At 31.8% G+C, this 27,374-nt stretch overlaps 1 protein-coding gene across 1 annotated transcript; it reads left to right on the top strand.

The window, feature by feature from the left end:
* LOC129989169 (zinc finger protein 239-like) lies at nucleotides 1–23,730 on the top strand. Its single transcript, XM_056097534.1, has 3 exons — nucleotides 1–207; nucleotides 12,889–12,993; nucleotides 21,680–23,730. The coding sequence occupies exon 3, from the start codon at nucleotides 21,792–21,794 to the stop codon at nucleotides 22,785–22,787; it is 996 nt and encodes a 331-aa protein (XP_055953509.1). The 5' UTR covers nucleotides 1–207; nucleotides 12,889–12,993; nucleotides 21,680–21,791; the 3' UTR covers nucleotides 22,788–23,730.
* Nucleotides 23,731–27,374: the final 3,644 nt, after the last annotated feature.

Here is a 27,374-nt window from a genome sequence, read left to right as displayed (position 1 = left end):
GCAACTTTGTTGTTAATTCACAACGAAGAGCAGATAGCGTTATTCAAGATGTAAACAATTTAGATATAAGGGGAGCAATGTATGTAATCGATGAGGAAATTCTCCCAAAATTATTATTATGGATTGCATTCAATGAATAAAAATTGTGGGGAAATGAAGAAGATATTTTAATATTTTTTTGCTCGCATTAACTCGTTTACGTGACAGGTAGACCATTTACTTTTTAATTAGTTCCAATTTATGAAGTAATATTTTTGAATTGGATAATATGCTTTTCTTTTATTAAGATGGTCAGTCTAGTTTCACATTTTTAACTTATGAATAGTTTAATTAAGTTCATATTTCTTTTAATTTATTGACTTTGAAAACATGTTTTTGTTTATCTATTATGTCACTAGACTGCTTGACATCCCTGTTTGTACACAATATTATTGAAGCAAACATTAGATTTTATAAATATTCTAAGAATTAAGGCGAAAGTAATGAAACATAAAAGAAGCTAATCAATAATATCTGATAAAGCATTACCATTTTAAAATACTTTACCATTCATAGAAGCTATTTTTTTATTTTTTATAATTTTATTTGGCAATTTAGAAAATAAAAATTTTGTAAACAATCTGCTTGTTGTTCCCTCTCAGCCTCTTGGTTTTAATCAGCTGCTTAGTTATGAATCCACCACTGATTCTTATTGTTTGCAGTATGGAAATTACTGGGACCCTGTATGTAGAAGACAAGCTTTTCACATGTTTCAAATATTTTATTGTTTATTCTCTTTAGAAAAACAATATTTTTTTTTCATATGTAAAAAAATTGACTTTGCAAATTGCAATTTTATAACACAAAACAAATGTATAGGTACACTTTACATAAACATTAATGCCAGATTATTTTTTTTACACATAATCGTATATTGAGTCAATTTATCTATTAGGTTGTATTATTATTTACCTAATTATTTTTATGTAGTAAAAAAAATATTTGACTTATTTAATATTACAATTTTCTTAGTGACATCATCATACTATGCTTTATAATCTCCTTATTTACACTTTCATAATTACTTCCTTACCGAATCTAATGTTTTGTAGCTACTTTTGTGAATATTATGGAAAATAAAATGAAATGTTAATGTATTAACTCTATCACTGCTAATCTGGCCCAACATGACAATGCTATGCTAAAGGGTCGTTTTTGCTTGGTTTCTTTCAAATGTGGAATTCATTATATAAAATAAAAGTATTCTTAGTGATAATTTGCTTTATATTCTGCACCTGTCATTTGAAACAGAAACTCTCCCATTATTATAGAATTTTCAGGGCCAATTTGACAAAAGAGTTAAAAATTATATAATTGAACAAAGCACTGCTACTTAAATGCTTGTACGCATCTGTCTAGTCTGTTCTGTAAGGCAAAAATAAAATTTGGTACTAATATAGTTGTAGAGGAGGGCATTCCATTTTGCAGAAATCTTGTTAAACTTTTGAATAGAAACTAGAAATTTCTAATGTTTTTCTGTACGAGTTTGAAACACATTATTTCATAGAAATAATTTTTTATGTTATCTTAAATATATCTGCATAATAAATATTATATGCAATAATATATTTCCTAAATTGTTTGAATTTCTTGTATAGTTCTTTAGAAATTCTAAAATTTTGTTTTATATCTGAATTTTTAAATACACCCAGTTGGCATATATTTATTCATTTTAAATTCTGCCTTATACTGGAACTCATTGAGTTTTAAACTTTTATTTCATTAAAAAAAAAAAAAAAAAAAGACGACTAATTTTTAGTATGTTGCTGAAACATTCACTAACTCTACCCTCAAAGTCTTTCTTTTTAAAATATAACAAAAAAAAAAAAAAAAAAAAAAATTGCTTTTAGCTTTGTTTTCTGATCACATTCTTATTAACACCATTTATTTTCTTAATAATTATTGAATTTAAGTTTTTCTCTATTATTAGTTATTACAATTAAGAAATAGAATAACATTTCCATAATTTCACTAGGATTTAAATTACTTGTTTTTGTTCCCTTTTTCAATAACTAAGAGACAAAAGCTTTTCGTTTTTTTTTATTGCAGAATATAAAAAGCAGACTTTGAGTAAAATTTTGTATGATTTTTACAGAAGCAATTACCATTTAGATTTTGGGTCAGAAAAAATATTAAAACGAACTATATAGTTAGTCTAAAGCATTTCTGTTTCTTTCTTTAACGTTTTAATATTTAATTTCTTTTTGTTTCTCAGTTTATTATCATGTGAGAACATGATGTTGTTTTCGTTGGAGTTTTTGCATAATTGAAGGCAACGAATAATTGAAGCTCGAAATCGCGTAGGCAATGAATAAAGCATAAATGGCAATTTTCATCAATATCTTTTAATCGCATATATTTTTTTTACCTGCTTTTACCAGTATTGCATTATTATGCTTCTTTGAAAGCAGATGCGTTTTTAAAAGGTTGACCTGCTTTTACCCATATTGCTTTATTATTACGTATGCTTCTTTGACAGCAGATGCGTTTTTAAAAGGTTTTCGTAGAACTATGACATTATAGCTGTTTTTATTTATTTATTTTGTTCCTGGTCTATTGAAACGTCATTTTACACTGATGATACATGCTTTACCATTGACATTAAGAAAAAATCTTTAAAAGAAAGCGAAACATATCGTAGCATCATCATAGATATTTTTTTTATTGGGGAATCTGGTCAAATATAAGCAGAATTATTAATTTTGCTTTAATTTCTTTATAATGAAAATAAAATAAATCTGTCGCCGATTTATAGCAAAGCAAAAAATTATTATTAATAACTCTATAGATACCTTAGACTGATAAAAACAAATTATCAAATTTGAAAAAATAATAATAATGTGAAATGAAAGCAAAGGGGGGGGGAAATAAATGCCTGTGCTTTTGAAACACAGACATTTATTATCTATTATAATAATATAGGATAAAATTTATTATATATTTCTATCCTATATTATTATAACATATAAATCATTAATTTAAAGTTATGCTATTATCAGCGTTCAAATAACTTATGCCATTATCATAAGCTGCATTTTGATGTTTTCTGTTTTTTTTTAAGTTAGAACCATTTGTGAGAATATAAAAAAATATTTATAAGATATTCTAATTATATAGAAACAAAAAGAATCTCAGGTATTGCCTAACATATTTGTAAATAATATCGATATTGTCAATATGTTTTTAACACTTGTATAACGATTAGTTTTTCTAATTATATCTTGTTTGATTGTAGCAATCAATTATTTATTTTCCAGAATTTACGCTGAAAGTAGCCATTCTAAAAGTATATAAGTGCTTTTCTTTGTAACATAGAATATGAGAACATTTACTATAAGCCATCGCAGTAAAATTTTAAAATAACACATTTCTAAAAATTCAAAATAATAATATAGTATAGTTAAAGAGATTATAGTTTTCCTGTTATTTTATATCGATAAAAAATTAACAATATATATCGAAAAATGATATTTCAATCCGTCATTTTATTTAGACAAGTATTGAAAAAGGTTATTTCCTTTTATTGATTTATTGATTATGGCTAAGTGGGGAAAAAAAATCGATCAAAAGCTTTTGATATAAGAGAGACGTTTTTACTTCAATCTCTACTGTCTGAGAATAAATTATCAACATTACTTCAAGGCTTGCAGGGCTTAAATGATGACGAAGTTTATGGAATTTCTCGAAGAATTTCATAGAAAAAACTGCAAATTTCTGATTTACACATTTCGAATTTTCGGTATATATTTTGTAAAAAAGACGACATATGGAAATTATTTTACCCGATTGTTTTTAGGATTGTGCGCAGCGTACAAATGTTTTTGGTTTGGAGTCATGTGTCTGTTAGTAATAATTTCATTACACTGGGCATTTCGCTTTCAAAAAGTGTTTTTTGTTCTTTTCTTTCAAAGCTCATTTCTTCTTATCCTGTGGATATTGATATCAAGCAAAATTGAAAATTTACAGAATTTCCTAAACCAAAAGTCAGGTGCCTTTGGTCCACAGCGAAATGATATAAAGTATCGGAAATCAATGGTTATTTTACTAAGTTTGCTTTTGTATATCTACATTCTTTTCAGATTCATAAGAAACTTAGTTCTTTCAGATCTTACAACGTTTATTGAGAATTTTTTACTTGTCATTGTAAAAGAACAGAAAAATGTGAAGATCGAACATCCATTTTTATCGCTTCTTTTTGTGAAATTGTATGCAATAATTAGTTTCGTCTTTCAAGCCTTTCCCTTATTAACTGTTCTGTTATGTAATCTCCTTCTCAATGAATTGTATTATTCTTTAAAAAGAAGCTTGAGATTTCTTGAGCAAGTGACAAAAGACTTTGCAAATATAAACGATTTTTTAAAGACCTTACGAAAAACTGTTTGTATTGTAAAGAATGTAAATGATGGGATATCATTAATTATTTTCTTTGTTTTGGCGTTCTTCGTGACAGGGATATTCTACAACTTGACCAAACTAATTCACAAAACATTCGAAATGGTTGAAGCCGACTATTTGGATACCACATTAAATTTAATAATATACAGCATTCTCTTCATTCTTGTGGTAGCATTTTCAGCAGAAAACCCCATTATACTTACAAAAATGAAAAGTATTATTTTGCGTTCGGATTGCTGCCAGTTAGAAGACTTGAGGATGAGTTTGCTGAGACAAACCTTAGACGATTATAAAAATGAAGTAACGATCAGACCATTTGATATGCTGAAATTAGACAGAAGTGTTATTTTGATGAGTTTCGGAGCTGTGATAACTTACGAACTGCTGTTAGTTCAAATGCTAGAAAACATGATTTAAACAAGTTATTTCAATCAAAAGAAAACGTTTTCCAGATAGCTATTATCTCTAGCCGACAAAATTTTTATTTTGAATTAAATCTCCCTTAAATTCTTCATTAACCAGTGGGAGTTGTTTCCCTAAAGCTTTCTCGTATTCTCTTTGATAAACATGTCATGCCAGATATGTCCTTGCAAGCCATTGGCGTGCAATAGTTGCGACATTTTAACTTTTGACGGACATTTAGCATTTTAACTGAAATCTGCCTTGGCATCCTCGGCGAGTTTTTTTTTTTTTTTTTTTGGCGAGTAATCCATGGCAGGCCGTTAATAGTATCCAAATATCAAATTTGGGCTGGTTTTAGACACGTTTTTGGAACTGGTTGGAACAAAGAAACTCACTTGTAGTCGCAAAATCCCATTCCATATTTGATATATCTAAGTCATCATGTTTTTGAATTATCGCTTTTACATGTTTCTGAAAATACAGACTAACAGAAAATCAGCCAGTAGTTGGATTTTGCACAAAATTTGAGAGGTGTCTACATTATATATGTTAATTCTATGTGCTGAATCTTATCCATGTAGATCTCTTTGTTTTGTAGTTATTGTGTTAACTTATATTCGAACAGGTGGGCAGATGACCATCCTCTGAACAGATTTTACTCAAAATTTGATAGAAATCAGCAAATTTGGTTTAAAAAATTGTACACCAAATTTCAACTCTAACTTAAAGTGTTTTTTAGTTATCTTTGTCATGAGCAGAAAGGCGGACATTTTCAAAAATGTGTTTTTCGAACTCAAGAGTTTCGAAAACGTGGATATTCGTCCAAATATCGAGTTCAAATTTTTTGACGATTACAATACTTTATTTTTTATTGCACTTATGAACAAAACTCCTTTATAATTATATATATTAATGAATTATAGCCAATATACACACATAAATTATTATTAGTTTTATGCTCATATGGACTGAATTGTAGCACAATGCCATATTAGTTAAATTTGCATGTTTTCTACTTTGAAATTAAAAAACTAAATTTTATTACAAAGGGGCGTGATTCCTAGAAAAAAGAGATGCAAATCTTCTAAAATTGTATAGATTTAATATCTATCATAATTTGAAATTACAAATGTACTTTTCAGCTACACAGCTTACAAGAGTAAGAACAGTATCAGAAATTTGATTAGGAATTATTGAAAAATAACCAATATTCTTGACAAACAAGCTGTTTACCAAAGGCAGCTATTATTTAAATAAAAATTCCTTAACACATTTTTGTAAAATTGTGTATAATAATCATGGGAATATATATGAAACATATTTTTTAAAATTATTTTATTGTTTGACTATGTTTTAATTTCTTAGTTTTTGTCTGTGATTTAATTGTAGAATCATTTAAGCTTTAAGAAAGCACAGACAATAAGGGAAAGTTTTCTGCCTTTTTGTGGTTTTTCTTAACTAAAGAAATAATTTCTCTCCTTCATAGAAAAGGCCATTATGTCCAGTTTTACCCCACGAGAGATTGTTAAAATATTCATTTTATATTAGGGTCAGGGGAAAGGGTTGTGGATTTTTTAATCATAATCATTCCCATGCCTTAGGTTTGTTTCCTGGCTACAACGTCACCCCCCATCCCCCCACACACTAAATTCTCTTTTTTCATTGTTACTAAGTTGCATTCTTTGTAATATTTATTTTGCTTTTATAAGTATTGTGCATTTTTCTGCATGTAATATACATGTACTCCCTTGTATGTAAATTCTAGAATTCCAATGTATTTTCTTTTTTACTAGAGTTTGAAGTACATTGTTTCAGATACTAAGAGTGTGGAATTTATATAAATATTTATTTGGAAAAGAGAATTTATATTTATTATTTTTATTTGTTTCATTTATAATTTTTTTAATCGCTGCAAACTACTTAATAAAACTTATTATGATGCAAAATCATTATATTGCTTTATTATGAAAAAAAGCATTATAGAAAGATTAATAATACTTCATGCTATCATTATGTATTAAAATGGTTTCAGAAAATTAAGTATTAATAATGTCAAATGTTGTCATGTTCCTAAGAAGCTATAATGAATTATTTAGAATTAAATATTAAGAAATTTATAATGGCTAAAATTGATGTTTATGCTAATTAACATTGAAAAAAAACCTGCACAATTATGTTTTATATCTAAAATATTTTCTCAGAGTTAATATATTGTTATTTAAATATGTTGAATTGAAAACGTCTTTAATATCATGGATGCTCTTATCTGAGAATACAATGATTAAGTTGTGAAGTTTATAATATACTTCTCTCTCTCTCTCTCTCTCTCTCTCTCTCTCTCTCTCTCTCTATATATATATATATATATATATATATATATATATATATATATATATATATATATATATATATATATATATATATATCTTAATATATATAAATTACGTGTCACGTTGTTTGTCCGCGATGGACTCCTAAACTACTTAACCGATTTTAATCAAATTTGCACACCGTGTGCAGTTTGATCTAACTTAAAAGATAGGATAGCCCTTTTTTTGAATTTTTAATTAGAATTTTAATTATTAATTAAAAACTAACTTTCCCGCCAAAAAAAATCTTTTCATTTTCCCCACCGCCAAATGAGTACGGCTTCAATTTTTTCCCCCAACAGTCATGAGGCTAGGCTTAAGATTTTTCGGCTGATTATTTGAAACGATTCTATTTATTTTCTTAATGTTTGATGCATTTAAAATTAAACATTGTTAATGAATCGATTTTTCAGATTCATTCTTAAGTACTTTTGAATTAAAATAAAACAGAATAAAGGAAATTAAAAATTTCTAATCTGCATAGCGTTACCCCAACTGGCGTAGAAAAAATCACGCATTTGCGTTCCGTAACTGGCGTTGAAAATTCACGCATGCGCATTGTATTATGATTATTTACATTTCAACGGAAGCGGACTCGATTTAAATTATTTTTTGGTTCGTTGCATGTTTTTGTAATTAAATTGTATTTAAGTTAGTTATATATTTTTTGTATACGCTTATAGTTTTAAGTACATCGTTTTTTAAGTAGTTTTTTTTAACCTGTTTTCGACCGATTATTTTAAACGATTCGTTTTATTTTCTTAATGTTTGATGCATTTAAAATTAAACATTGTTAATGAATCGTTCTGGTCATGATGAATCTGAGAATATTTTGTTGACAAATTCTTGAAATATTACATAAATTAGGAAAGATATTTTTTAGTGCCCATAAAGTTTAAACGCTCAGTGACTCTTTTCAGTAATCATATTACAAAAAAATACTTTGTTTCAGTAAAAAATATTATTATATTAATTGCAGATTAATCCTTTCCACTTTAATTTATAGTATAAATTCTACGGGAACTAACAGAAAATTAGAGAGATACATATTACGTTGTGACTGAAGGCGTTTATAATATTATGAGTGAATTATATATCAAAATTTGAAGTTTTAAAATATTTTGATGAAGAAGTTATTAAAGTAGGAATTGCATAAAATATTTAATTATTAAAATTTTAACGAACATTAAGATGGGCGAACCGGCTGGTCGCCAAAGGCGGCTAGTATATATATATAGCAACAAATTCTGAGATTAGTTACAAATCTCTATATATATGGAAAAATATTGAGTAAGTTTGGATATTTCGCTATTTCTGTATATAAAACGCTTATGTAAATGCAAAATAAGGCCAAATTTGTTCATCGTCATCTGGCAGCAGCTGGCACATACGGATTGTTTACATGCTTGTCTGGTGGAAAATCTGAGACAACACTGTTGTTTTGGAAGTGGTTAATGCGAAAAAGGTTGTGTGGTTGTGTGGAACTTGCGCTTAGTCGCCTTTACGCTAACTCATTAAAAAGTGTCTTTTGCGCTCCAGTTTAAAAAAGGTTACCACTTTATAACCTTTATCTTTGCATGTAAGATTTGGCGATTTTACAATGTCCGCCATATGGTGATCAATCACTGTCAGAGTAAGAATGATACTCCATGTCCCTGATAACGAAATGAAGCTTCCGTGGGAAAAATGCTGATGACCCTTACAGCGTTTCAGACGAGTGTTGAAAGTAATAAATAAAATGTGAGAAATTTGATCTAAAAATTTTATTATAAAGGAACACGTTTATAATTTTTCCACACAGAAGACATTTATAAAAATTATAATTTTAATGTGCATAATACAAATTTAATCTAATAAAGTGAAGTATAATTTTTTTGTTTTATGAGGATTTAATCTTTATATCTCTTATGGTTTAACTTTATTTAACAAAATGAAAAAAAAACATACATAGGAAGTACTTTAAATTCAAATTTAAATGGATATCAATAATGTTTAGTTCTTTAAATATGTATGTATGCTTATACAAGCATACATACATATGTTACATGTTAGTTGGCTCATTTCAAGCTGATACTTGAAATGAGCTAATATATTTTTTACGTTAAAATTGTTCAAATAAGTTGCATTTTTTTCTTCTTTTGTAAAATATTAAGCGCTTTGTCTAAAATAATATAGGAATCATATTAATAATTTAAAAAAATAACTGATAGTTAATTCTCAGGGGGAAAAAACATATTTTCAATAAGAAAATGTTGATAATTACTGAAATTCTTTCAAATCTGAAATATATTACCTCATTTTCTAGCTTATTTACTGTCAGACTTAACTATACATAATCCAATGTACCAGCAAATCGACATCAATATGTACTTCATTAAAACGCACAGTTCTCAGATACAGTATCATGATCTAAAGTTTTATTCGCAGGTAATGTAGTAGCAAATTTCTGCCTATTTTCTTAAAAGCGCTGCCAATAATTTATTACTAATTTTCAATTTGTTTTAAATCTATGCACGAAAGAAAGCTAGAAATAAAATATATTACTTTATATTTTATTTGTTCTTTTTCTTTTTTCGCCCCTCAATTTCTTGCCAAAAGTATAGATTCATATAGATTGGACCTTTATCGTAATCAAAATTGAAATTACAATAGTAAATATTTAAATTTAGGCCTTAAGATAAAACTAATTTCACAGCTATGTAAGTATGAAAATTTTAATGTAAGTTAATAAATATGTTATATGCTTTAGCAAAAGAAAAATAGTATTTAAACTGCTTGAAATTAAGCTACAAAACGTTATATCATTTGAGAGTGAATTTTATTGACCACAGTTCAGTACTTATTACAGCATAATTTCATTCAAATACTTTAAAGATAAGGTTAGGTCATTCTTTTTTTTTTTGAGGGGGGGGGGAAAGTTCCTTCAAAAAGAGCTTAAATTGGAATTAAAATTATTTTCTGAATTTGAAGAGGTCTATCATAGCTCTCAGAAAGCAATTATAATCATTATCATTAATTGAAATTTAAAAAAAAATTAAAGCAAAAGCAAAGACACCAAACAATAGAAAAAATTAAGGCTGTGTGCTTTTATATCTTGAAGAACAAACTAATAAAAAAGGAAATGCTACAGTTCATAAAATATCAATCTTGAGTTCAGATTTTATATACTGATATGAACTTGAAAATCAAAACCTATTTTGCATTATTGAGGTTAAAAAAATTAGTGATTTAATTTGTGGAACCATTTTCTTTAATTGAACCGATGAAACAGTTTTAATAGGCTATGTTTTATTCTACATTAAAGCGTATTTCTCAGGAAGTTTATTCCATTTTTAAAGGCAAATAAACTACAAAGAATTTACTGCTTTTCCTTTATTGAAATTAGTTTTCTGTCAGTTTTCATTAAAAACTATTTATATGATTCAATTGTGACAGACTTTACTTATTTCTTCTATTTTAAAAACACTCCTTTTAAAGTAAGCAACAACAAGCTAATGTTCTTCTTAACGCTACAAATATAATTGCGAAGGAAACAAAATCTATGGAATGATAATTGTGCTTAACGCGCTAATAAGTCTATTTACTGAGCAATTACATTATATATTTTTTCGTTAATTTATATAGTTGAAACCTGAATTTGAAGCAAAACTTAAGTCTTGTCATAGCCTAAAAATTAAATTACCTATGTATTAAATAGCCTATTCTATATAATATATAATTTTCAAATTTTGTATGTGAAAATGTCCTTTTTAGACATCTAGTTTATTTATATTTTTTGTAAAATATGCATTCTGTATCAGACATCATAACATATTTCTCTGTATAAGAGCAGTATTGATTATGCAAGTAGAATTCACGTGATTTGAAATATTTTTTAAACGAATATTTGGCATAAATGTGTGTTGAAATAGACAAAGGCGGATTTTTTTTGCTTTTTGTATAAAAAAGGCAGAAGAATTCTTGAAATCTATTATTTATCTGCTGCATATATATATATATATACATTATTATTATTATTATTCATAGCATAAAGAATTGTTTTTGAAATAAAAAAAGTTTATTTTATCACTTAATGCTATTTTTTTAAATATCAAATTGACTTTCGATATAATAAAGCTCTGACTATCAGTATTTTTTTTTTAATCTTGTATATGACCATATTTCGCCAGTATTTTTTAAGTAACAAAAAATGTAGCATTGAATAATTTAAAACAATTATGGGCAGATAATTGGTTGAATCCCATAATCGAAGTAATCCACTTATGCACATTTTTTTTTTTACTTCAATTTATTTTCCATTGCGACCATAATTTAAATAAATGTTAAGACAATTTTACTCTTACTAAAACGATGTATTAAAAACTATTGCGATTAACAATTTTTGATACTTTTATATCTACAGCAATTATTATAGAATTGTGATATTCTAAAATTTGGTATGTCTATACTTTTTAGTGCCAATTTTTCAAAGACTATTTCAAATTCTTTTTGACTGTATTACAATCAGGGTAATAATTAAATGATTTTTTTTTGTATATTTAGTATAAATTTAGTTTTGCATGGTATAATATCCAAAAAAAAAAGTAATTCGAAAGAAAAGGTTATAAATGTAATAATTATTTTATTTTCATTATTAAAAATTCGAATATTGATGATAATTAGTAATTGATTGATAATCTCGAACTCTCCTTTTAATTTTTACTAAATGTTTCTTGACGTCGATTTGAGCTTCATCCGGCCTACAAGAATGGTGCATTTCAGAGAGAATACAGTTGTCTTTTGCTTCCAGCAGTCCTTCACACTTTTCGTTAACGCAGCGCCATGTTACCACCTTTTCAAGGCTACAGCGATACTTCCGATATTGATATCCCTTATACACAACTGATGGCTTTCCTCTTGATGTTTCGAAAACTTCAATACTGTTATTCATCTTTAAAATCAGATCAAAATAACGGAAAAAAAAAAAAAAACTCACCGAGCGCCTAATCTAAAATAAACTTTCAAAAATGTTCCTAGCATTCTTAGAGAGAACTTATCAGTTTTATCAAGGTGAATATTTCAAGGAAAAGGAGCCTCAAACATTCTTTCATCAATACGAGAAATGTGCATTCTCTATAGCCCCTCTAGATGCACGCCAAGCTTTTCTGCCAAAGGTAATTAAATCCCAATAAACCTAGAATGCAAGCGCATAGGACTTTTTAATGAGTTTGCGCAAATGCGACTGAGCGCAAGTTCCACAATCCCGTTGAAACAAGATTGCAAATAAAAATGTTCAAGAATCCGTCCTAAGAAGATCGAGACAAAATGAACGAAATAAAGGTGTAAAGTGTTTTTGTGTATGGAGCCAAGTTTCCGAATGACAGGAGCATCGCCAAATCATTTCGTCAATTTGAAATATAGCTAATCAACCAGAACGCTCTATCATTATTGTTCAAATATAATTTAGAATAATATGGTATTTTTTTGTGATGAGAAAAAATCATAGTTGATTGACACATTAAATTAATCTTATTAATCCTTGCTATGTTTGATTATTTTAATGTTATTAGCATTATATCGACACATTTTGATGAAATGCATTTTTTTGCAAACATGTAAGAACCAAATTGAATACTGATATTTAAACATCTTCGAATTATATATTTTTATTTTCCAACATTTACATATGTACTGTTCGTTTCAGTGTTCCGAGACGACCACTTTTCGACGATTCTATCTCATTAAGGGGAGATGAGCGCATTTCCGGAATTCTTCACCCTTGATTCGACCTTGATTTTCGCCATATTAGGTACTTTTTTTATTCATTTTCTTCCACGTGTATGTGAATATCGTGTTGTTTCTGACCTTATTATTTTAATTCAGTCTGCGAACAATCCATTTATTTTTTTGTTAAATGTAAACATCCCTTCCTTTCATCTTTCCTCTCACTCCTATTTTGTCGAATTAAACCTATCCTAACGCATGCGCAAAGTGTTTTAGAATCCGTTATCAAGCAATATGTCTCTGTTACCAGAAAAATTTGAAATTGGTGATTTTTAATTAATTATTGATGGAAAATTAATGTCAGTATTCATGCAATTAGAAATAATTTAATTTTAATAATGAATGCATTTATAATTTTGCATTACAAACAGAAATGTGTCTTGATGCCAGCAGTTTCTGTGCCGAACTCTGACGTAGAAAATTCTTTTATTTCATCTGATCAAAATATTAAATACATTGATTTGTTTTCAAGCAATTGCTTTTTTAATTGAAAATTGGGTGGTTGCATGCCTTGTTCACTCCGCTTATCAAACCCCAAGAATCACGTTTTGATTCTTTTGAGATCACTGCGATATTCCAGCTCATTTTATTCTTTTGTCATATAATTATGCATTTCTGCTAGTATTAAAAAATTGTAAATGCATTCCTTATTAAAACTAACTTTAAATTATTTCTAATTGCGTGAAATGCTAACATAAATTTCTCATTAAAAATTTCATAATAAAATTAATAATAAATAAATTTTTCTTCAAAATTAAACTATCAATTTTTAAAATATAATTATTCTTTAAAATCAAAATTGAATTTACTTCTTTTTTTTCTTTTTGATAAGATGTATTTCATAAAATTTCACGATATAATGTTAATAACAGAATAATTATCGAAGATTGTTAGTATTAATGCGATTAATTTAGTCATGTTAATCAACTTGTACTATAACTTATCACAAAAAAAATACTATATTATTTTAACGACACTATATTATTTTTATCATATTATCGTGTGAGAACATGATGTTGTTTTGGTTTGGTGTTTATGAAGCCTCAAAAGGCTCATCAATGGCGATTTGCAATTTTGAGGCATCAATTTTTCTTAGGTTTATTAGAGAATGATAAAGAAGGTTGTCACATTTAGCGATTTTTCGCCGACAAAATGTTACAACTTGGAGCGAATGTCCGCCATGTATCCGATTCTCCTTTCTGGCCAATAAAGGACATTGTCATAAGAAATTATCGCCCAAAAAAGCACAGAGAAGAAAATGAGAATTTACGCGAAACAGCGATGAGTAGTATCATCGAAAGTTATATATATATATATATATATATATATATATATATATATATATATATATATATATATATATATATATATATATATATATATATATATATATAATTTTTAAATTTTTCTAGCTGGCAAAAAAAAGTTTTGGAGCTCGAATGATTTTGAGATGAAAAAAAAAAAAAAATCATCGCAGTTTGACGTTGCACAATATAATAGTCACATGATCATTCCAAACCAGTTTAAACCGGATTTGTGCAAAAAAAGAAGGGGGAAAAAATCTGGTTCTGGACTCGAACGATTTTGAGATGGGGGGGGGGACCCAACGTTTTCTAAATATATTGATACCACGTGACTTTAAAAAATAATGCTCTCACATGATAACCTGAAATTGCGATAGCAGATTTCAATTTTTTTGTACTTTAATTGTTTCATTTTAAAAAATTACACTTGAGTAACAATGATAGAGTATTCTGTGTTGTTTGTTATACTTCAGAGTGGTAAAATTAGTTGGCGATGCTCCTAATTCGGTAACGTCGCTCCTGTAATTCGGTAAAAACGCATTACATTTCTATTTCATTTATTCCAAATGTGTTTCTTATGAATGATTCTTCAGTATTTTTATTTGCCCTAACTTCTCGATTTCGAGGATTTCAATTTATAATCGAAACTGCTGGAATTTGAACTCATTCTTTCTTGTTATTTAACTTTAAAAAATAAAAAATCTTGGATTTTCCGTCGAAGCAAGCATGTAAACAATTCGAACATCTGAGCTGTTGCCAAATGACGATTAAGAAATTCGGCTTGATTTCTCTCTCTCTCTCTCTCTCTCTCTGTGTGTCTCTATGTGTGTGTGCGTGTGTGCAGATCGATGGATAAAAAAAAATTAAAACCATAGAAAAGGTAAAATAAAAAATAATCTTAGATAAAAATAATTATTGATGGATAAATGTATATATAACTAGAAGATGTGTCCCTCTTGACGGCCTGCTATTTTATTATTAATATCTGGATACGATTGTCACATATTAACTGATGAAAGATGCAATAAAAAAATCTCCTGCACATTGTAGAGTGCTTAAGAAATAAAATTTAACAAATATATTTGTATTACACTTTTGTATTCCATAAATATATTATTATAAATATATAATTTGTATTACATAAATGTATAATAATGCAACGAAGCTAGCCACATGTCTCCGTGGCTCGTTGATAAGACATCGGACTGCGGGCAAAGAGATTGCTGGTTCGATCCTCGGGAAAAAAAATTTGGTATTTATTAATTTATTTTCCTTTCAGTTCTTCCAGAAGTTTCTGGAATATTCAAATTATTATAATTTCCTTAATCCTTGTACGCCATTTCCTCTTTAGTTAGTTCTAGGAATGTTCTAGAACATTCTACATGTATATATAAGAGCTTCATTTGTAGTAACCGAGGTCTTTGGTTTACTTTAAATAAAGTGATATTGTTCAAAAGTGTTCTCTTCTTAAGCCTATAAACGTGACAAGTTTGGTGGAGGCGCCGGGTAACTTCTCAGTCTGGAAGCGGAAGAAATACGGCGAAGCCGCAGACTCTTAAATCTTCCTCCGGAATTTGGACCTTTCGTTGTTGCCCCACGAAAACTACCCAATCGCACGGAAATGCCGGAAGGAGAAGAAAAACCTCAACCTATTCTGATTTCTCCTCCCTAATAAGGGAGCCCAAAAAGCCAACAATTTTTACAGGGGATCCTGGACAAGATCCGACCAAATGGATGAAAGAATACCTTAGAGTATCGAAATTTAATCAATGGGATGACACACTTTGCTTAGCTAATGTATATTTTTTCCTGGATGGGACCGCCCGGACTTGGTTTGATAATAACGAAGATAAACTGAACTCGTGGGCCGAATTTCAAGAAGAACTGACAAAAACCTTTGGTGACACCCAACTGTATATAAGGCGAGCAAAAGATCGTCTGAAAGGCTGAGCGCAAAATACTGGTGAAGCTACACAATCCTACATTCAAGACGTACTAGGACTTTGCAACCAAATAGATCCAAACATGTCCGACGAAGAAAAAGTGTCCCACCTAATGAAAGGAGTCGCAGAAGATGTGTACCAGGCACTGTTACCTAAAGAGGTAAAAACGACAGTCGATTTCATTAAATGTTGCCAGTACATCGAGGAAATGCAACAAAAAAGAATTAGACGTCAGAAGTTTTCTCGTTTACCCAATGTTATTCCCATAGCTTCCGTGGACGAGGAGCAACCGTTAACATCGCTGATACGCAAAATTGTTCGGGAAGAAATACAAAGAATGACTGCACCACAAGTCGAAAGCCAATATTCCGAACTACAATCCATCGAAAGCATCGTACGAGAGGAAATCGAGCAATCGTTGGCTCCTATATCTCGTGAAAACTTGGGAAGAGTCGCTCAAGCACCTAAACGCCGCATGCAACCAATATATAGTAGGCCTGCCCAGACTTCATGGCCTCAACAGAACCAGATGCCGAGGAAAACCGACGTATGGCGTACCACCGACAATCGGCCAGTCTGTTTCCATTGCGGCCGCCCAGGTCACGTAGTACGCTATTGCAGAGATAGAAGATCTTCATTTGTTGACCAATTCAAGAACGACAGACGTGACGCTACATCTTACCGGACATACAATCGTACCGCTGACATCAATCGAGAAACGGGCAGAAATCCTTCACCAAGTCCGAGTCGAGGACGATCGCCTACCCGCCGTTATAGATCGCCGTCTCCCTACAGAAGATATAGCCAGTCGCCGAACCGCCGAAATGAGGAAAACTAAGTTCCGCGACCTGTGTTGGAGGTGAGGCCGCGATTTCTCAGAATCCTCCATTTGCCGCTAAATTGCACGGGAATCGCATCGACGTTCTTCTTGACGACCATCCCGGCAAAGCGCTGGTAGACTCTGGTGCATCTTTTTCTGTCGTCTCCGAAGCATACCGGCGGAAACGGCGGAAAGTCATGTTCAGCGACTCAGAAAACATTATTCTGAAGGTCGCCGACGGCAATTATGCAAAGCCGTTAGGAACTTGTGTCTTTCAACTTACCGTAAATGACCGAACACAGCCCTACCAGTTCATTGTTATGCCGAATTGCAGCCATGACATCATTTTGGGTTTTGACTTCTTAAAAGCATCACAAGCTGTCTTGGACTGTGGCCGAGCTGAACTCGCATTTGATGACGTTTTTCAAGAACAGACGGCGCCTCAGACTTTCAACTTGTATGCCGTTTCGGACTTTATCATACCTGGTTGTTCCTTCAAACGTATTATAGTGCAATCACCGGACGTACATGACGCCACTGATTTAGTTGTGGAAGGGAATAAAAGTCTAAGCATCAATCAAGGAATTGCCATTCCCTCCACTATAGCCTCTTTTTTCCAAAACAAGGGTATGCTCTGGGTGGCCAACGGGCAAACACAAGCACGCTACATCCCAAGAGGCATGTGTGTTGGTTACGCTAATTCTTTCAGCACCGACGGCCTAAATACTCTGACCGAAGTGCCTTCATTTGCCGATGTGGAAGTCTCGACGTACACTGACCCAATCGACTGTTCCCAAATGATGGCCGCGACCCTGAGTGCTGAGCAGCGGAAGCAGATGCAAAATCTGCTGCGAAATTTTCAAGATTCATTCCATCGTGGACCACAGCGCCAAAACCGCAAGATCAACGTAAAACACAGGATAAACACCGGAAACCACCCTGCGATCAGCCAACGACCTTATCGGGTATCGCCAGTGGAGCGACGCATAATCAACGATGAAGTCGATAAGATGCTGATGCGAGATATTATTCAACCATCGGAGAGTCCATGGTCGTCTCCAGTGGTGATAGTTCGTAAGAAAGATGACAGCTGGCGTTTCTGCGTGGACTATCGTCGTCTGAACAGAGTTACTAAAAAAGACGTCTATCCCTTACCCAGAATCGACGACATTTTGGATTGCTTGAAAGGAGCTCAATACTTCTCATCGATGGACCTGCACTCGGGGTATTGGCAAATCGAAGTGGACGAGGCAGATAGGGAGAAAACGGCCTTCATCACTAGTGAAGGGCTGTATGAATTCAAGGTAATGCCGTTCGGATTGTGTAACGCACCCGCAACGTTTGAAAGAACTATGGACAATTTATTACGTCACTTAAAGTGGAAGATGTGCCTCTGCTACTTGGACGATATAATTGTATTTTCGAAGACCTTTTCTGAACATTTGCATCGGCTGCATTGCGTACTTTCTTGCATACAGGAAGCCGGACTTACCTTAAATCCGAAAAAGTGCCATTTTGGAGCCAAGGAGATCAAAATACTTGGACATCTTGTTTCCAGAAAAGGCGTGAAACCTGATCCCTATAAAGTGTCCGCTGTCACCAACTTTCCTACACCGAAGACTGTGCACGATGTAAGAAGTTTCATGGGACTGTGCTCTTATTACAGACGGTTCATCCAAAACTTCTGTTTTCGGGCTAAGCCTCTCCAAGAGCTCTTAAAAGGGGACGCTAAATTCTGCTGGAATAAAGCTCAAAAAGACTCGTTCAGAGACCTTAAATCAGCATTGACTTCGCAACCTGTGTTGGCACTTTTCGACGAAGACGCTCCCACCGAACTGCATACCGACGCCAGTGGGTACGGTATTGGAGCTGTGTTAGTCCAGCAGCAAGACGGAAAGGAAAGAGTCATTGCATATGCTTCAAGGACCCTATCCAAAGCAGAGCGAAACTATTCGACCACTGAACGCGAATGCCTTGCAGTTATATGGGCGATAGCAAAATTCCGTCCATATCTCTTTGGGAAGTCCTTTAAAATAATTACGGATCATCACTCGCTATGCTGGTTAGCTAATTTACGAGATCCTTCTGGTCGATTAGCAAGATGGGCTTTGAGGCTTCAGGAATATGACGTCTGTATTGTTCACAAAAGTGGAAAGAAGCATGCCGACGCTGATAGTCTGTCCCGAAATCCTGTGCCTGACGACAACGTGCTGAAAACAGAGACCCTGGCGGCAATGATTGATTTGGTGTCGGAACAACGTCGCGATCCATCACTGGCCCAGCATATCAAGGCTTGCGAGGAGTCGCCAGATTTATCAAGTTCGGGGTTCTCTATAGTGAATGACATACTCTGCAAGAAAAATTTTGACCCATCCGGAAAACAGTGGCTTCCAGTCATTCCTAAGAAAATGCGGTTAGAAATCCTTCGTCATTTTCACGACCAGCCTACAGCTGGACGTCTTGGATTTTCAAGGACGTACGATCGTCTTCGGAGGAGGTTCTTCTGGCCCCGACTTTTTCGAAGCGTCTGCCATTACGTAAGGCATTGCAGGGAGTGCCAAAGACGAAAGACGGTTCCTCTGAAGCCACCCGGATACTTGGTTCCCCTACCTCCAACCGAAGTCCCGTTCGAGCGTGTAGGGATGGACCTGCTTGGTCGATTTCCGAAGTCGCAAGAAGGAAATAGGTGGATAATCGTGTGTACGGATTATCTTACACGATACGCCGTCACAAAAGCCATTCCCACTGCAGAAGCACCAGAAGTAGCAAAGTTCTTCGTGGAAGAGATTCTTCTAACTCACGGAGCCCCTAGAACCATTATCACGGAACGAGGTCAAGTTTTCCAGTCAAAGCTCGTAGCCGAAATTAACAATCAATGCAACGTGGTGCATAGGATGACTACCGCCTATCACCCGCAGACGAATGGACTCACGGAACGCTTCAACAAGACGTTAGCGGATATGCTGTCGATGTACGTCGATATCGAACATAAAACATGGGACCTAATTCTGCCGTTCGTCACTTTTGCTTATAATACGGCTAAACAGAGCACCACTGGGTATACTCCATTCTTCCTGACATTTGGGCGGGAAGCCGAAACTACACTCGATACTATGTTCCATCACCCAATCGAGGATACAGGACAAGACTATGTCACGGGGCTAGTAACCCGCGCAGAAGAATCGCGTCAGTTGGCTCGAATCCGCACCTTTGATGCCCAAGAGAAAGACCGACGTCATTATAATTCAAAACATCGCGCAGTGCTGTATCGGCCTGGTGACTTAGTGTGGATCTTTATTCCTATAAGGAAGGTGGGCCGCTCCGAAAAGCTTCTCAAGAATTATTTCGGTCCGTATGAAGTCCTGCGTCAACTTTCGGAGGTCACTTACGAGGTCCAGGACTTTGATCCAAATTCTAGGAGACGTAAGTCAAAGGACATTGTTCATGTGCTGAGGATGAAGCCCTTTTACGCTCCAGAAGCCCAAGAGGATATATTTTCAGATTTCACGACCGTGGGACAGGACATACGGAATCCTGATCTAGACGAAGTGGATTTTCACAAGACGACCCCGCCCTATACCGGACCCATGACAAGATCACGCTCTAAGGACCTTCGTCTATAACATCGAGACGCTGTTCTCTTGAGGAGGAAGCAATGCAACGAAGCTAGCCACATGTCTCCGTGGCTCGTTGATAAGACATCGGACTGCGGGCAAAGAGATTGCTGGTTCGATCCTCGGGAAAAAAATTTGTTATTTATTAATTTATTTTCCTTTCAGTTCTTCCAGAAGTTTCTGGAATATTCAAATTATTATAATTTCCTTAATCCTTGTACGTCATTTCCTCTTTAGTTAGTTCTAGGAATGTTCTAGAACATTCTACATGTATATATAAGAGCTTCATTTGTAGTAACCGAGGTCTTTGGTTTACTTTAAATAAAGTGATATTGTTCAAAAGTGTTCTCTTCTTAAGCCTATAAACGTGACAATAAGAATACAGATTTTGTTTCCTTGCAGTGAGTTTTTCTCAATCCATTATGTCTACGAACAAATCAAAACTAACTATTACGATTGGTTTGAAACAAATAGTAATCCACAAACAGAAAAAAGTAAAATACTAAATAAAAATAATTTTAAAAGAAAATATTTTCAATAATCTCCAACTGCGATGAAAATATTATGAATCAGCATTTATATAAAATAATAAAAATTCCGAACCTCATCTAATTAATCGTTGCTATAATTCAGCATAAAAAATGTAAATAAAATTTGAAGTTTACAATTCCATACCTAATTTTTATTCATGCTTAGCTTTATTTATCGCAAGCTACCAAAACAGAAGTTGGGATTTCGCTTCCGATATTGACACGGATCAAAAGGGTCAGTGTTTCAGACGGCGGTAGAAATAAATTAATCGAATAAAGAACACTTCCAATTTTTTGTATTAATAACCATTTACATATGAAATGCTTTTGGTAATTAATTTTGTAAAGTTTCAGGAAATTGTACCAATATTTTTTTATTTTAATAAGGTGATTTTTCCAAACACTAACAAAATAAAACTCTTTTTTGCATTACAAATTCTGCTGGTAATATAAATATGGTTAAGTAAAATGATAATAATAATGAATTTATTTTTTTCTAGATGGTTGTTGAGGATGTTGATATTATGTGAAGACTGGCAGCAAGCAATTCCTGAAGAAAAAATCATCTCTCTTTGCATCTTCTGCTCATTCTGTTAGCAATTTCTACAGAGGATGGAAACTTCTGTCGAATCAAATGTAAAAGATGTCATTAGTGATCTTTGCGTTGAGACATTTAGCTCTGATACGAATGTGCAAATTCTAATCAACTCAGATAAAAAAGCTAAAAAAGAGCATTTTCAAACTGGTGCAAATGAAAAGCGATATCCATGTAATGTATGCACAAAGGAATTTTCTCTTAACAATAGTTTCAACCTGCATTTATGTACTCATATTAATCAAAAGCCACATTCATGCCATTTATGCGGGAAAAATTTTTCGCAGAAAAATGTTTTAATGAGACATTATCGAATTCATACAAATGAAAAATCCTATTCTTGTGATGTATGTAATAAAAGTTTTTTTGAAAGATATCATTTGAATGAGCATTATCGAACTCATACAAATGAAAAACCCTATTCTTGTGATCTTTGCAAGAAAGAATTTTCTTTCAAAAGTAATTTCAACCTTCATTTACGTTCTCATACAAAGGAAGAATCTTTTGTTTGTGATATATGCAATAAAGAATTTTCTCAGAAACGTTATTTAAAAAAACATTATGGAACTCATACAAATGAAAAATCTTATTGTGATGTATGTAATAAAATATTTTCTGATAAATATCATTTAAAAGAGCACTATCGAACTCATACAAATGAAAAACCCTATTCTTGTGATATTTGCAGGAAAGAATTTACTCAGAGAAGTTATTTGGTTAAGCATTGTCGAACTCATACAAATGAAAAACCTTATTCTTGTGATGTGTGCAATAAGAAATTTTCTCAGAAAGGTGATTTAAATGTACATTTTCGTATTCATTCAAATGAAAAGCCATATTCTTGTGATGTATGCAATAAAGAATTTTCTCGGAAACAGCATTTAAATATTCATTATCGAACCCATACAAATGAAAAACCTTATTCTTGTGATGAATGTAATAAAAAGTTTATTAACAAAAGTAACTTATATGTACATTTGCGTACCCATACAAAGGAAAAATCTTGTTTGTGAGGTATGCAATAAAGAATTTTTTCAGACACGTTATTTAAAAAAACATTATGGAACTCATACAAGTGAAAAATCTTACTCCTGTGAAGTATGTAATAAAAATTTTTCTTGGAAAGATAATTTATATAAGCATTCACTTAATAAATAGCAAAAACCTTTTATTAATATGTATGTTTTAAGGCATTTTATAATGTATTCTTTCGTCAATTTAGTTTATAATGTATGTAGTAAAAGCATTTTCAGTAAAAACTATATCTGAATAGACATTACTGTTTTTGTGCAAACGGAAAAATATTATTATAATATTTATATTAAATTTACATAATATGTTTTAATAAAGATTTTTTAATGAAGCATTATTATATTGGTAAACATTTCAAAGAACTCTGTGTTTATGAAATTTTTGTTTCCCTGAGAGCTGATAATTTTAAAGCAAATATTCATCAGTGTAATGAAATGATGAATTTGTCGCTTTGTTTTCTGATATGCTTGGATTCCAGAACTGAATGAAATCTTTCTCTTTGATGATTTACTAGATAATTTAGATTTCTTTTACTAGAATATGTTTCTCATATTTAAAGAAGTTTTTACAACTTTAAAGAAAATTTCTCATAATCATTATTTTTTACAGTTAATCAAATTTTTCAACAGAAATTTTTGAAAAAATTCTAAATGTTTAATATAAAATTATTTTAGTCATTTAGTTTTCTTAATTCTTATGTTATATGAAGTGCCATTCGTCCTTTAATGCATTCAATGATATGTTAGGAATATTTTCACATATGTTCACTGAAAGTGGAATAGCTAAAAATGTATGTTAGGCCGCACAAAAATGTCGTACCTTATTTGTTAAGGAATACCTCCATGAAACTGACAGTAGTGAAACCTGCAGAAATTCTTGTCCAAATTCATGAGTTGGCAAAAAGGGATAAATAAATAAATAAATAAAAAATTTGCTTTGTAATTTTTTTTGTTGTTAAAAAATCATTAAATGATTTGTATCATGATAACAAAAATGCGTTTTTGTTTTATTTCACATGAATTCTTAATTTTAGGTGACTTACAATTAAAGAACACGAGATGTAATATATCCCCCCTTAATACTTAAATTTTGTCTTGCTAAATTCTAGATAATATGGAAAGAGAATTTTTTTTAGTGTGTCTGTGTGTGTAAATATCAAAATTCTTTTAATATATTATTATTTCAAATAATGTTAAATGGTTCAAATGCTGATGTAATTGTATTCTAATTTCAAATAATGTTTCTTTCCTTGCTTTTTTCACTTCTTAAAATCATATTGCATTATATCTAGCACATGAGTGCTATTTTTGCACTTCCTCGTATCTTGAATATACGTACAGGGAAAACCCAGGGATTTTTTTTTTTTTTTTTTTTTTTTTTTTAAGATTTGAGTGGCAACCCTGGTCTACATGTTTATTATATCTCATCTTTTCAACGGACTTATTTTAAGAATTCTTTCTCAACATTGAATGAATCGATTTATCTAAACGAAATGTAATGCTCGTGAAAATTTTCTTTCTTTTAATTCCGATCATATAGATAATTTGTAAACACGAAAAATGGTCCAGTTTGTGACGTATTGGTTATAATATGTCACGTTAATTATGAAGATATCCTTAACATCTCTTTCCTCAATTTGTTTTAGTTCATCTATCTTTTTTCAATATTATTACCTGCTGTATCATCAAAAAGGGTCGTTGTGATTACTGATTTTTCACATTATTCTCGGGATTATTTTTTTTAAACTAATATTTTCTTGACTATAAAATGAATAGTATAGTGAGTGTGTTGCGACTTTCTACTGAACAGCCCGGTTTTTAAATACAATATTTTTAATCGGCACAAACACAGCTACACTACAAAATTTACACACACACACACACACACACACACACACACACACACACACACACACACACACACACACACACACACACACACACACACACACACACACACACAAAGACAAGTAAGTTAAAGTAAACAGTATGGTGGAGGGATTCCACCGTTTCCAACCGAAAGCATTCGGTGTTAGCGCAAGGGTTGCACATAGAAAAAAACCCCGACCCCAGGATGCAGGTCTCCCTTTCAACTGCTTGTCTGGAAACGCCACAAGGGGTGTCTGTAAAACGCCACGAGGGGGCGCTCTCTGCACAAGGGAAAAAAAGAGGTGTACAATAGATGACTATTTTCACTTTTTCATAACGAGGTAATAATTTGTATTTATTAAATTTCTATTTAGGTGAATTTAACATGCATGAATCCTTTTTGAATAAAATAATCAAAATTCTAAATTGAATAACAATGATATTTGATTCTTTTTCGCGGCTGGAAAGCATGCGCTTGACTTGAGTAGAATGATATTGCCCCATTTGACATTTTTTTTTTTATTTTAAGGTGATTAAAATAGTTCATCAAGTGAAAAATATATGAAACCGATTTTGAGTCAAATAAAAGTTTGTCAAATAATTGTTCCAATTTTCAAACACTAAAATTAAATATTTCCATGTTTTTTTTAAAGACAATTATTACACTACAGCAACAACACAATCGAGTCACATTATTATTACCACCTATTTAATAACTGGAATATACTCTTCTTGCCCGTCAAACAGCACCTAAGCGGCAGAGCATAGACTCAATGCATGTTTGGAAGGTGGCGACAAGCATCTATGACCATGAGAACAGTAGAGCATCACGTAACTCTAATAATTCTGAGGTGAAGGGTTTTTCTGTTTGATGTATCGATCGAGATGTTCCAACAAATTACCACAGGGGTTGAGATCTGGAGAATTTCGAGGCTATGGTAGTAACTGGAACTTTTCCTCGTGTTCCTCGAATCATGCATGCCCAAATTTTGACACATTGCATAAAACAATATCTTGTTGAAACATGCCATTATTCACAGGACATACAGTTGCCATGTGAGAATGTACCTGATCGGCAACAACGAGTAAATACACTCTGCTACTGAAGATACCTTTCTCAGGAATCTTGTTCATACATCTTGTTGGCGCCCAACTATAATTTATGTAAGTTTGTTTTCTGATGTCTCTCAGCGAGTGCGCTAGGAAACTAGGTTGATCTATAAAAGCAACCTTCTTGCACTGTTCCAGAGACCATTGTTTGTAAATTGTAATGCAAATATACGACGTTTCTTATAATTCGCAACAGTCAACATAAGGGCTGAAATCGGATGTCTGTCGCGAAGGCCAATACGCAATAAAGAGCATTGGACGATTGTCCTATATAGCTTTCTAGTATATTGCTGGTTCATTTGGGTCGTCAATATATACAGGTAGCGCGTCATTCACTCTTAATGAAGCATCGCAAACGATGCTCATCCATGTTGTGGATGATCTGCTTCATAGATTGCAAGCCTGGATTGCATACTCTCTTCTTTCTTCCAGTTATTGTACATATACACTACGGCACTAGTTGAACACCTTACGAAAGCTGCAGTTTTAGAAATTGCTACTGCCATCTGCTTATCAATCCGAGGACCATTGCCAGTTAAATCACGTAACTTACCCATTATGGTAACTATTGCTATTCGAACACGTACTCTGAACTCGCCTTTATATGCTTTCCAACAAACAGGTTTCTCTGTCTTACCTGTGAGTGGCCACAATTATACTTACGTCAACCTGCATGGTGGTTGTAATATTGTGATTCGACTATGTTATTAAGAATGGAATGATCTAGGAATTAAAACATACATTAATAATTGCGAAATTCTTTCCAATAAAAAGAAATTTGTTGTTAAAGCCTTAAGAATAAAGTTGATTTGCTCATATTTCAAATTATATATGTTATAAACTATATTAACTATTAAGATTAAAAGTTAAAATGACACCTTTAAAAAAATAAAAAAGTAATTATGAACCATCTGGAAGTCATATTTCAAAGTAAAAGCGATGGACAATTATGGAAATGGAATGCCTTTAGAATTGTCTGGTGTCTTCTAACTGATTTTCAGAAGGGAACATATTTCAGTGCTTGTTATGCCTTTTTTCCCCCCTCGAGAAAGATATCTTGAAGATTCTTTGTAAATTTCTTTTTTCTGCTATTTTTTGCATCAAAAGGAATGAGGGAAAAAAGTTATCGAAATTATTTTGTGTTTAAATAAGTAGTCCGAAAATGAAAATGGAAATCGCAAAACATCATAGAATGAAATATTATAATATTTATAGAGATAGAAATACTCGAAATATATTGGAATTTCAATAAATTCGTGAAATATTTAAAAATTTCTATTATTAACTTTTAGGAATTTATTATAACATTTAAAATGACATTTTCTTTTGATACTGTATTCAATGTTTCCACGCTTTGAATTTTATTCTGGCCTCCGATTTTTTCATAAAAAATAATTATCTTCTCACAACATTCTAAACTCATTTACATTTTTATAACTTTCTAGTTTAAAGTTTATTAAATATTTAATAATTCGATAGCAGATTTTTTACAGATGATGTTAATTTACTTCACATTGAGCAATTCCTTTAATATGTTCAAACAAATATTTTAATTCTTAATTTGTAAATTTCCCAATTTATGAGAAAAAA

The sequence above is a fragment of the Argiope bruennichi genome, chromosome 10 (assembly GCF_947563725.1).
Source record: "Argiope bruennichi chromosome 10, qqArgBrue1.1, whole genome shotgun sequence".
Lineage (NCBI taxonomy): Eukaryota > Metazoa > Arthropoda > Arachnida > Araneae > Araneidae > Argiope > Argiope bruennichi.
The sequence above is the reverse complement of the archived record's forward strand: the minus strand, read 5'-3'. Positions and strand labels throughout refer to the sequence as shown.

Coding starts and splice junctions, on each gene's coding strand:
- LOC129989169 (XM_056097534.1), top strand. CDS start 21,792: ATGGAAACTTCTGTCGAATCAAATGTAAAAGATGTCATTAGTGATCTT.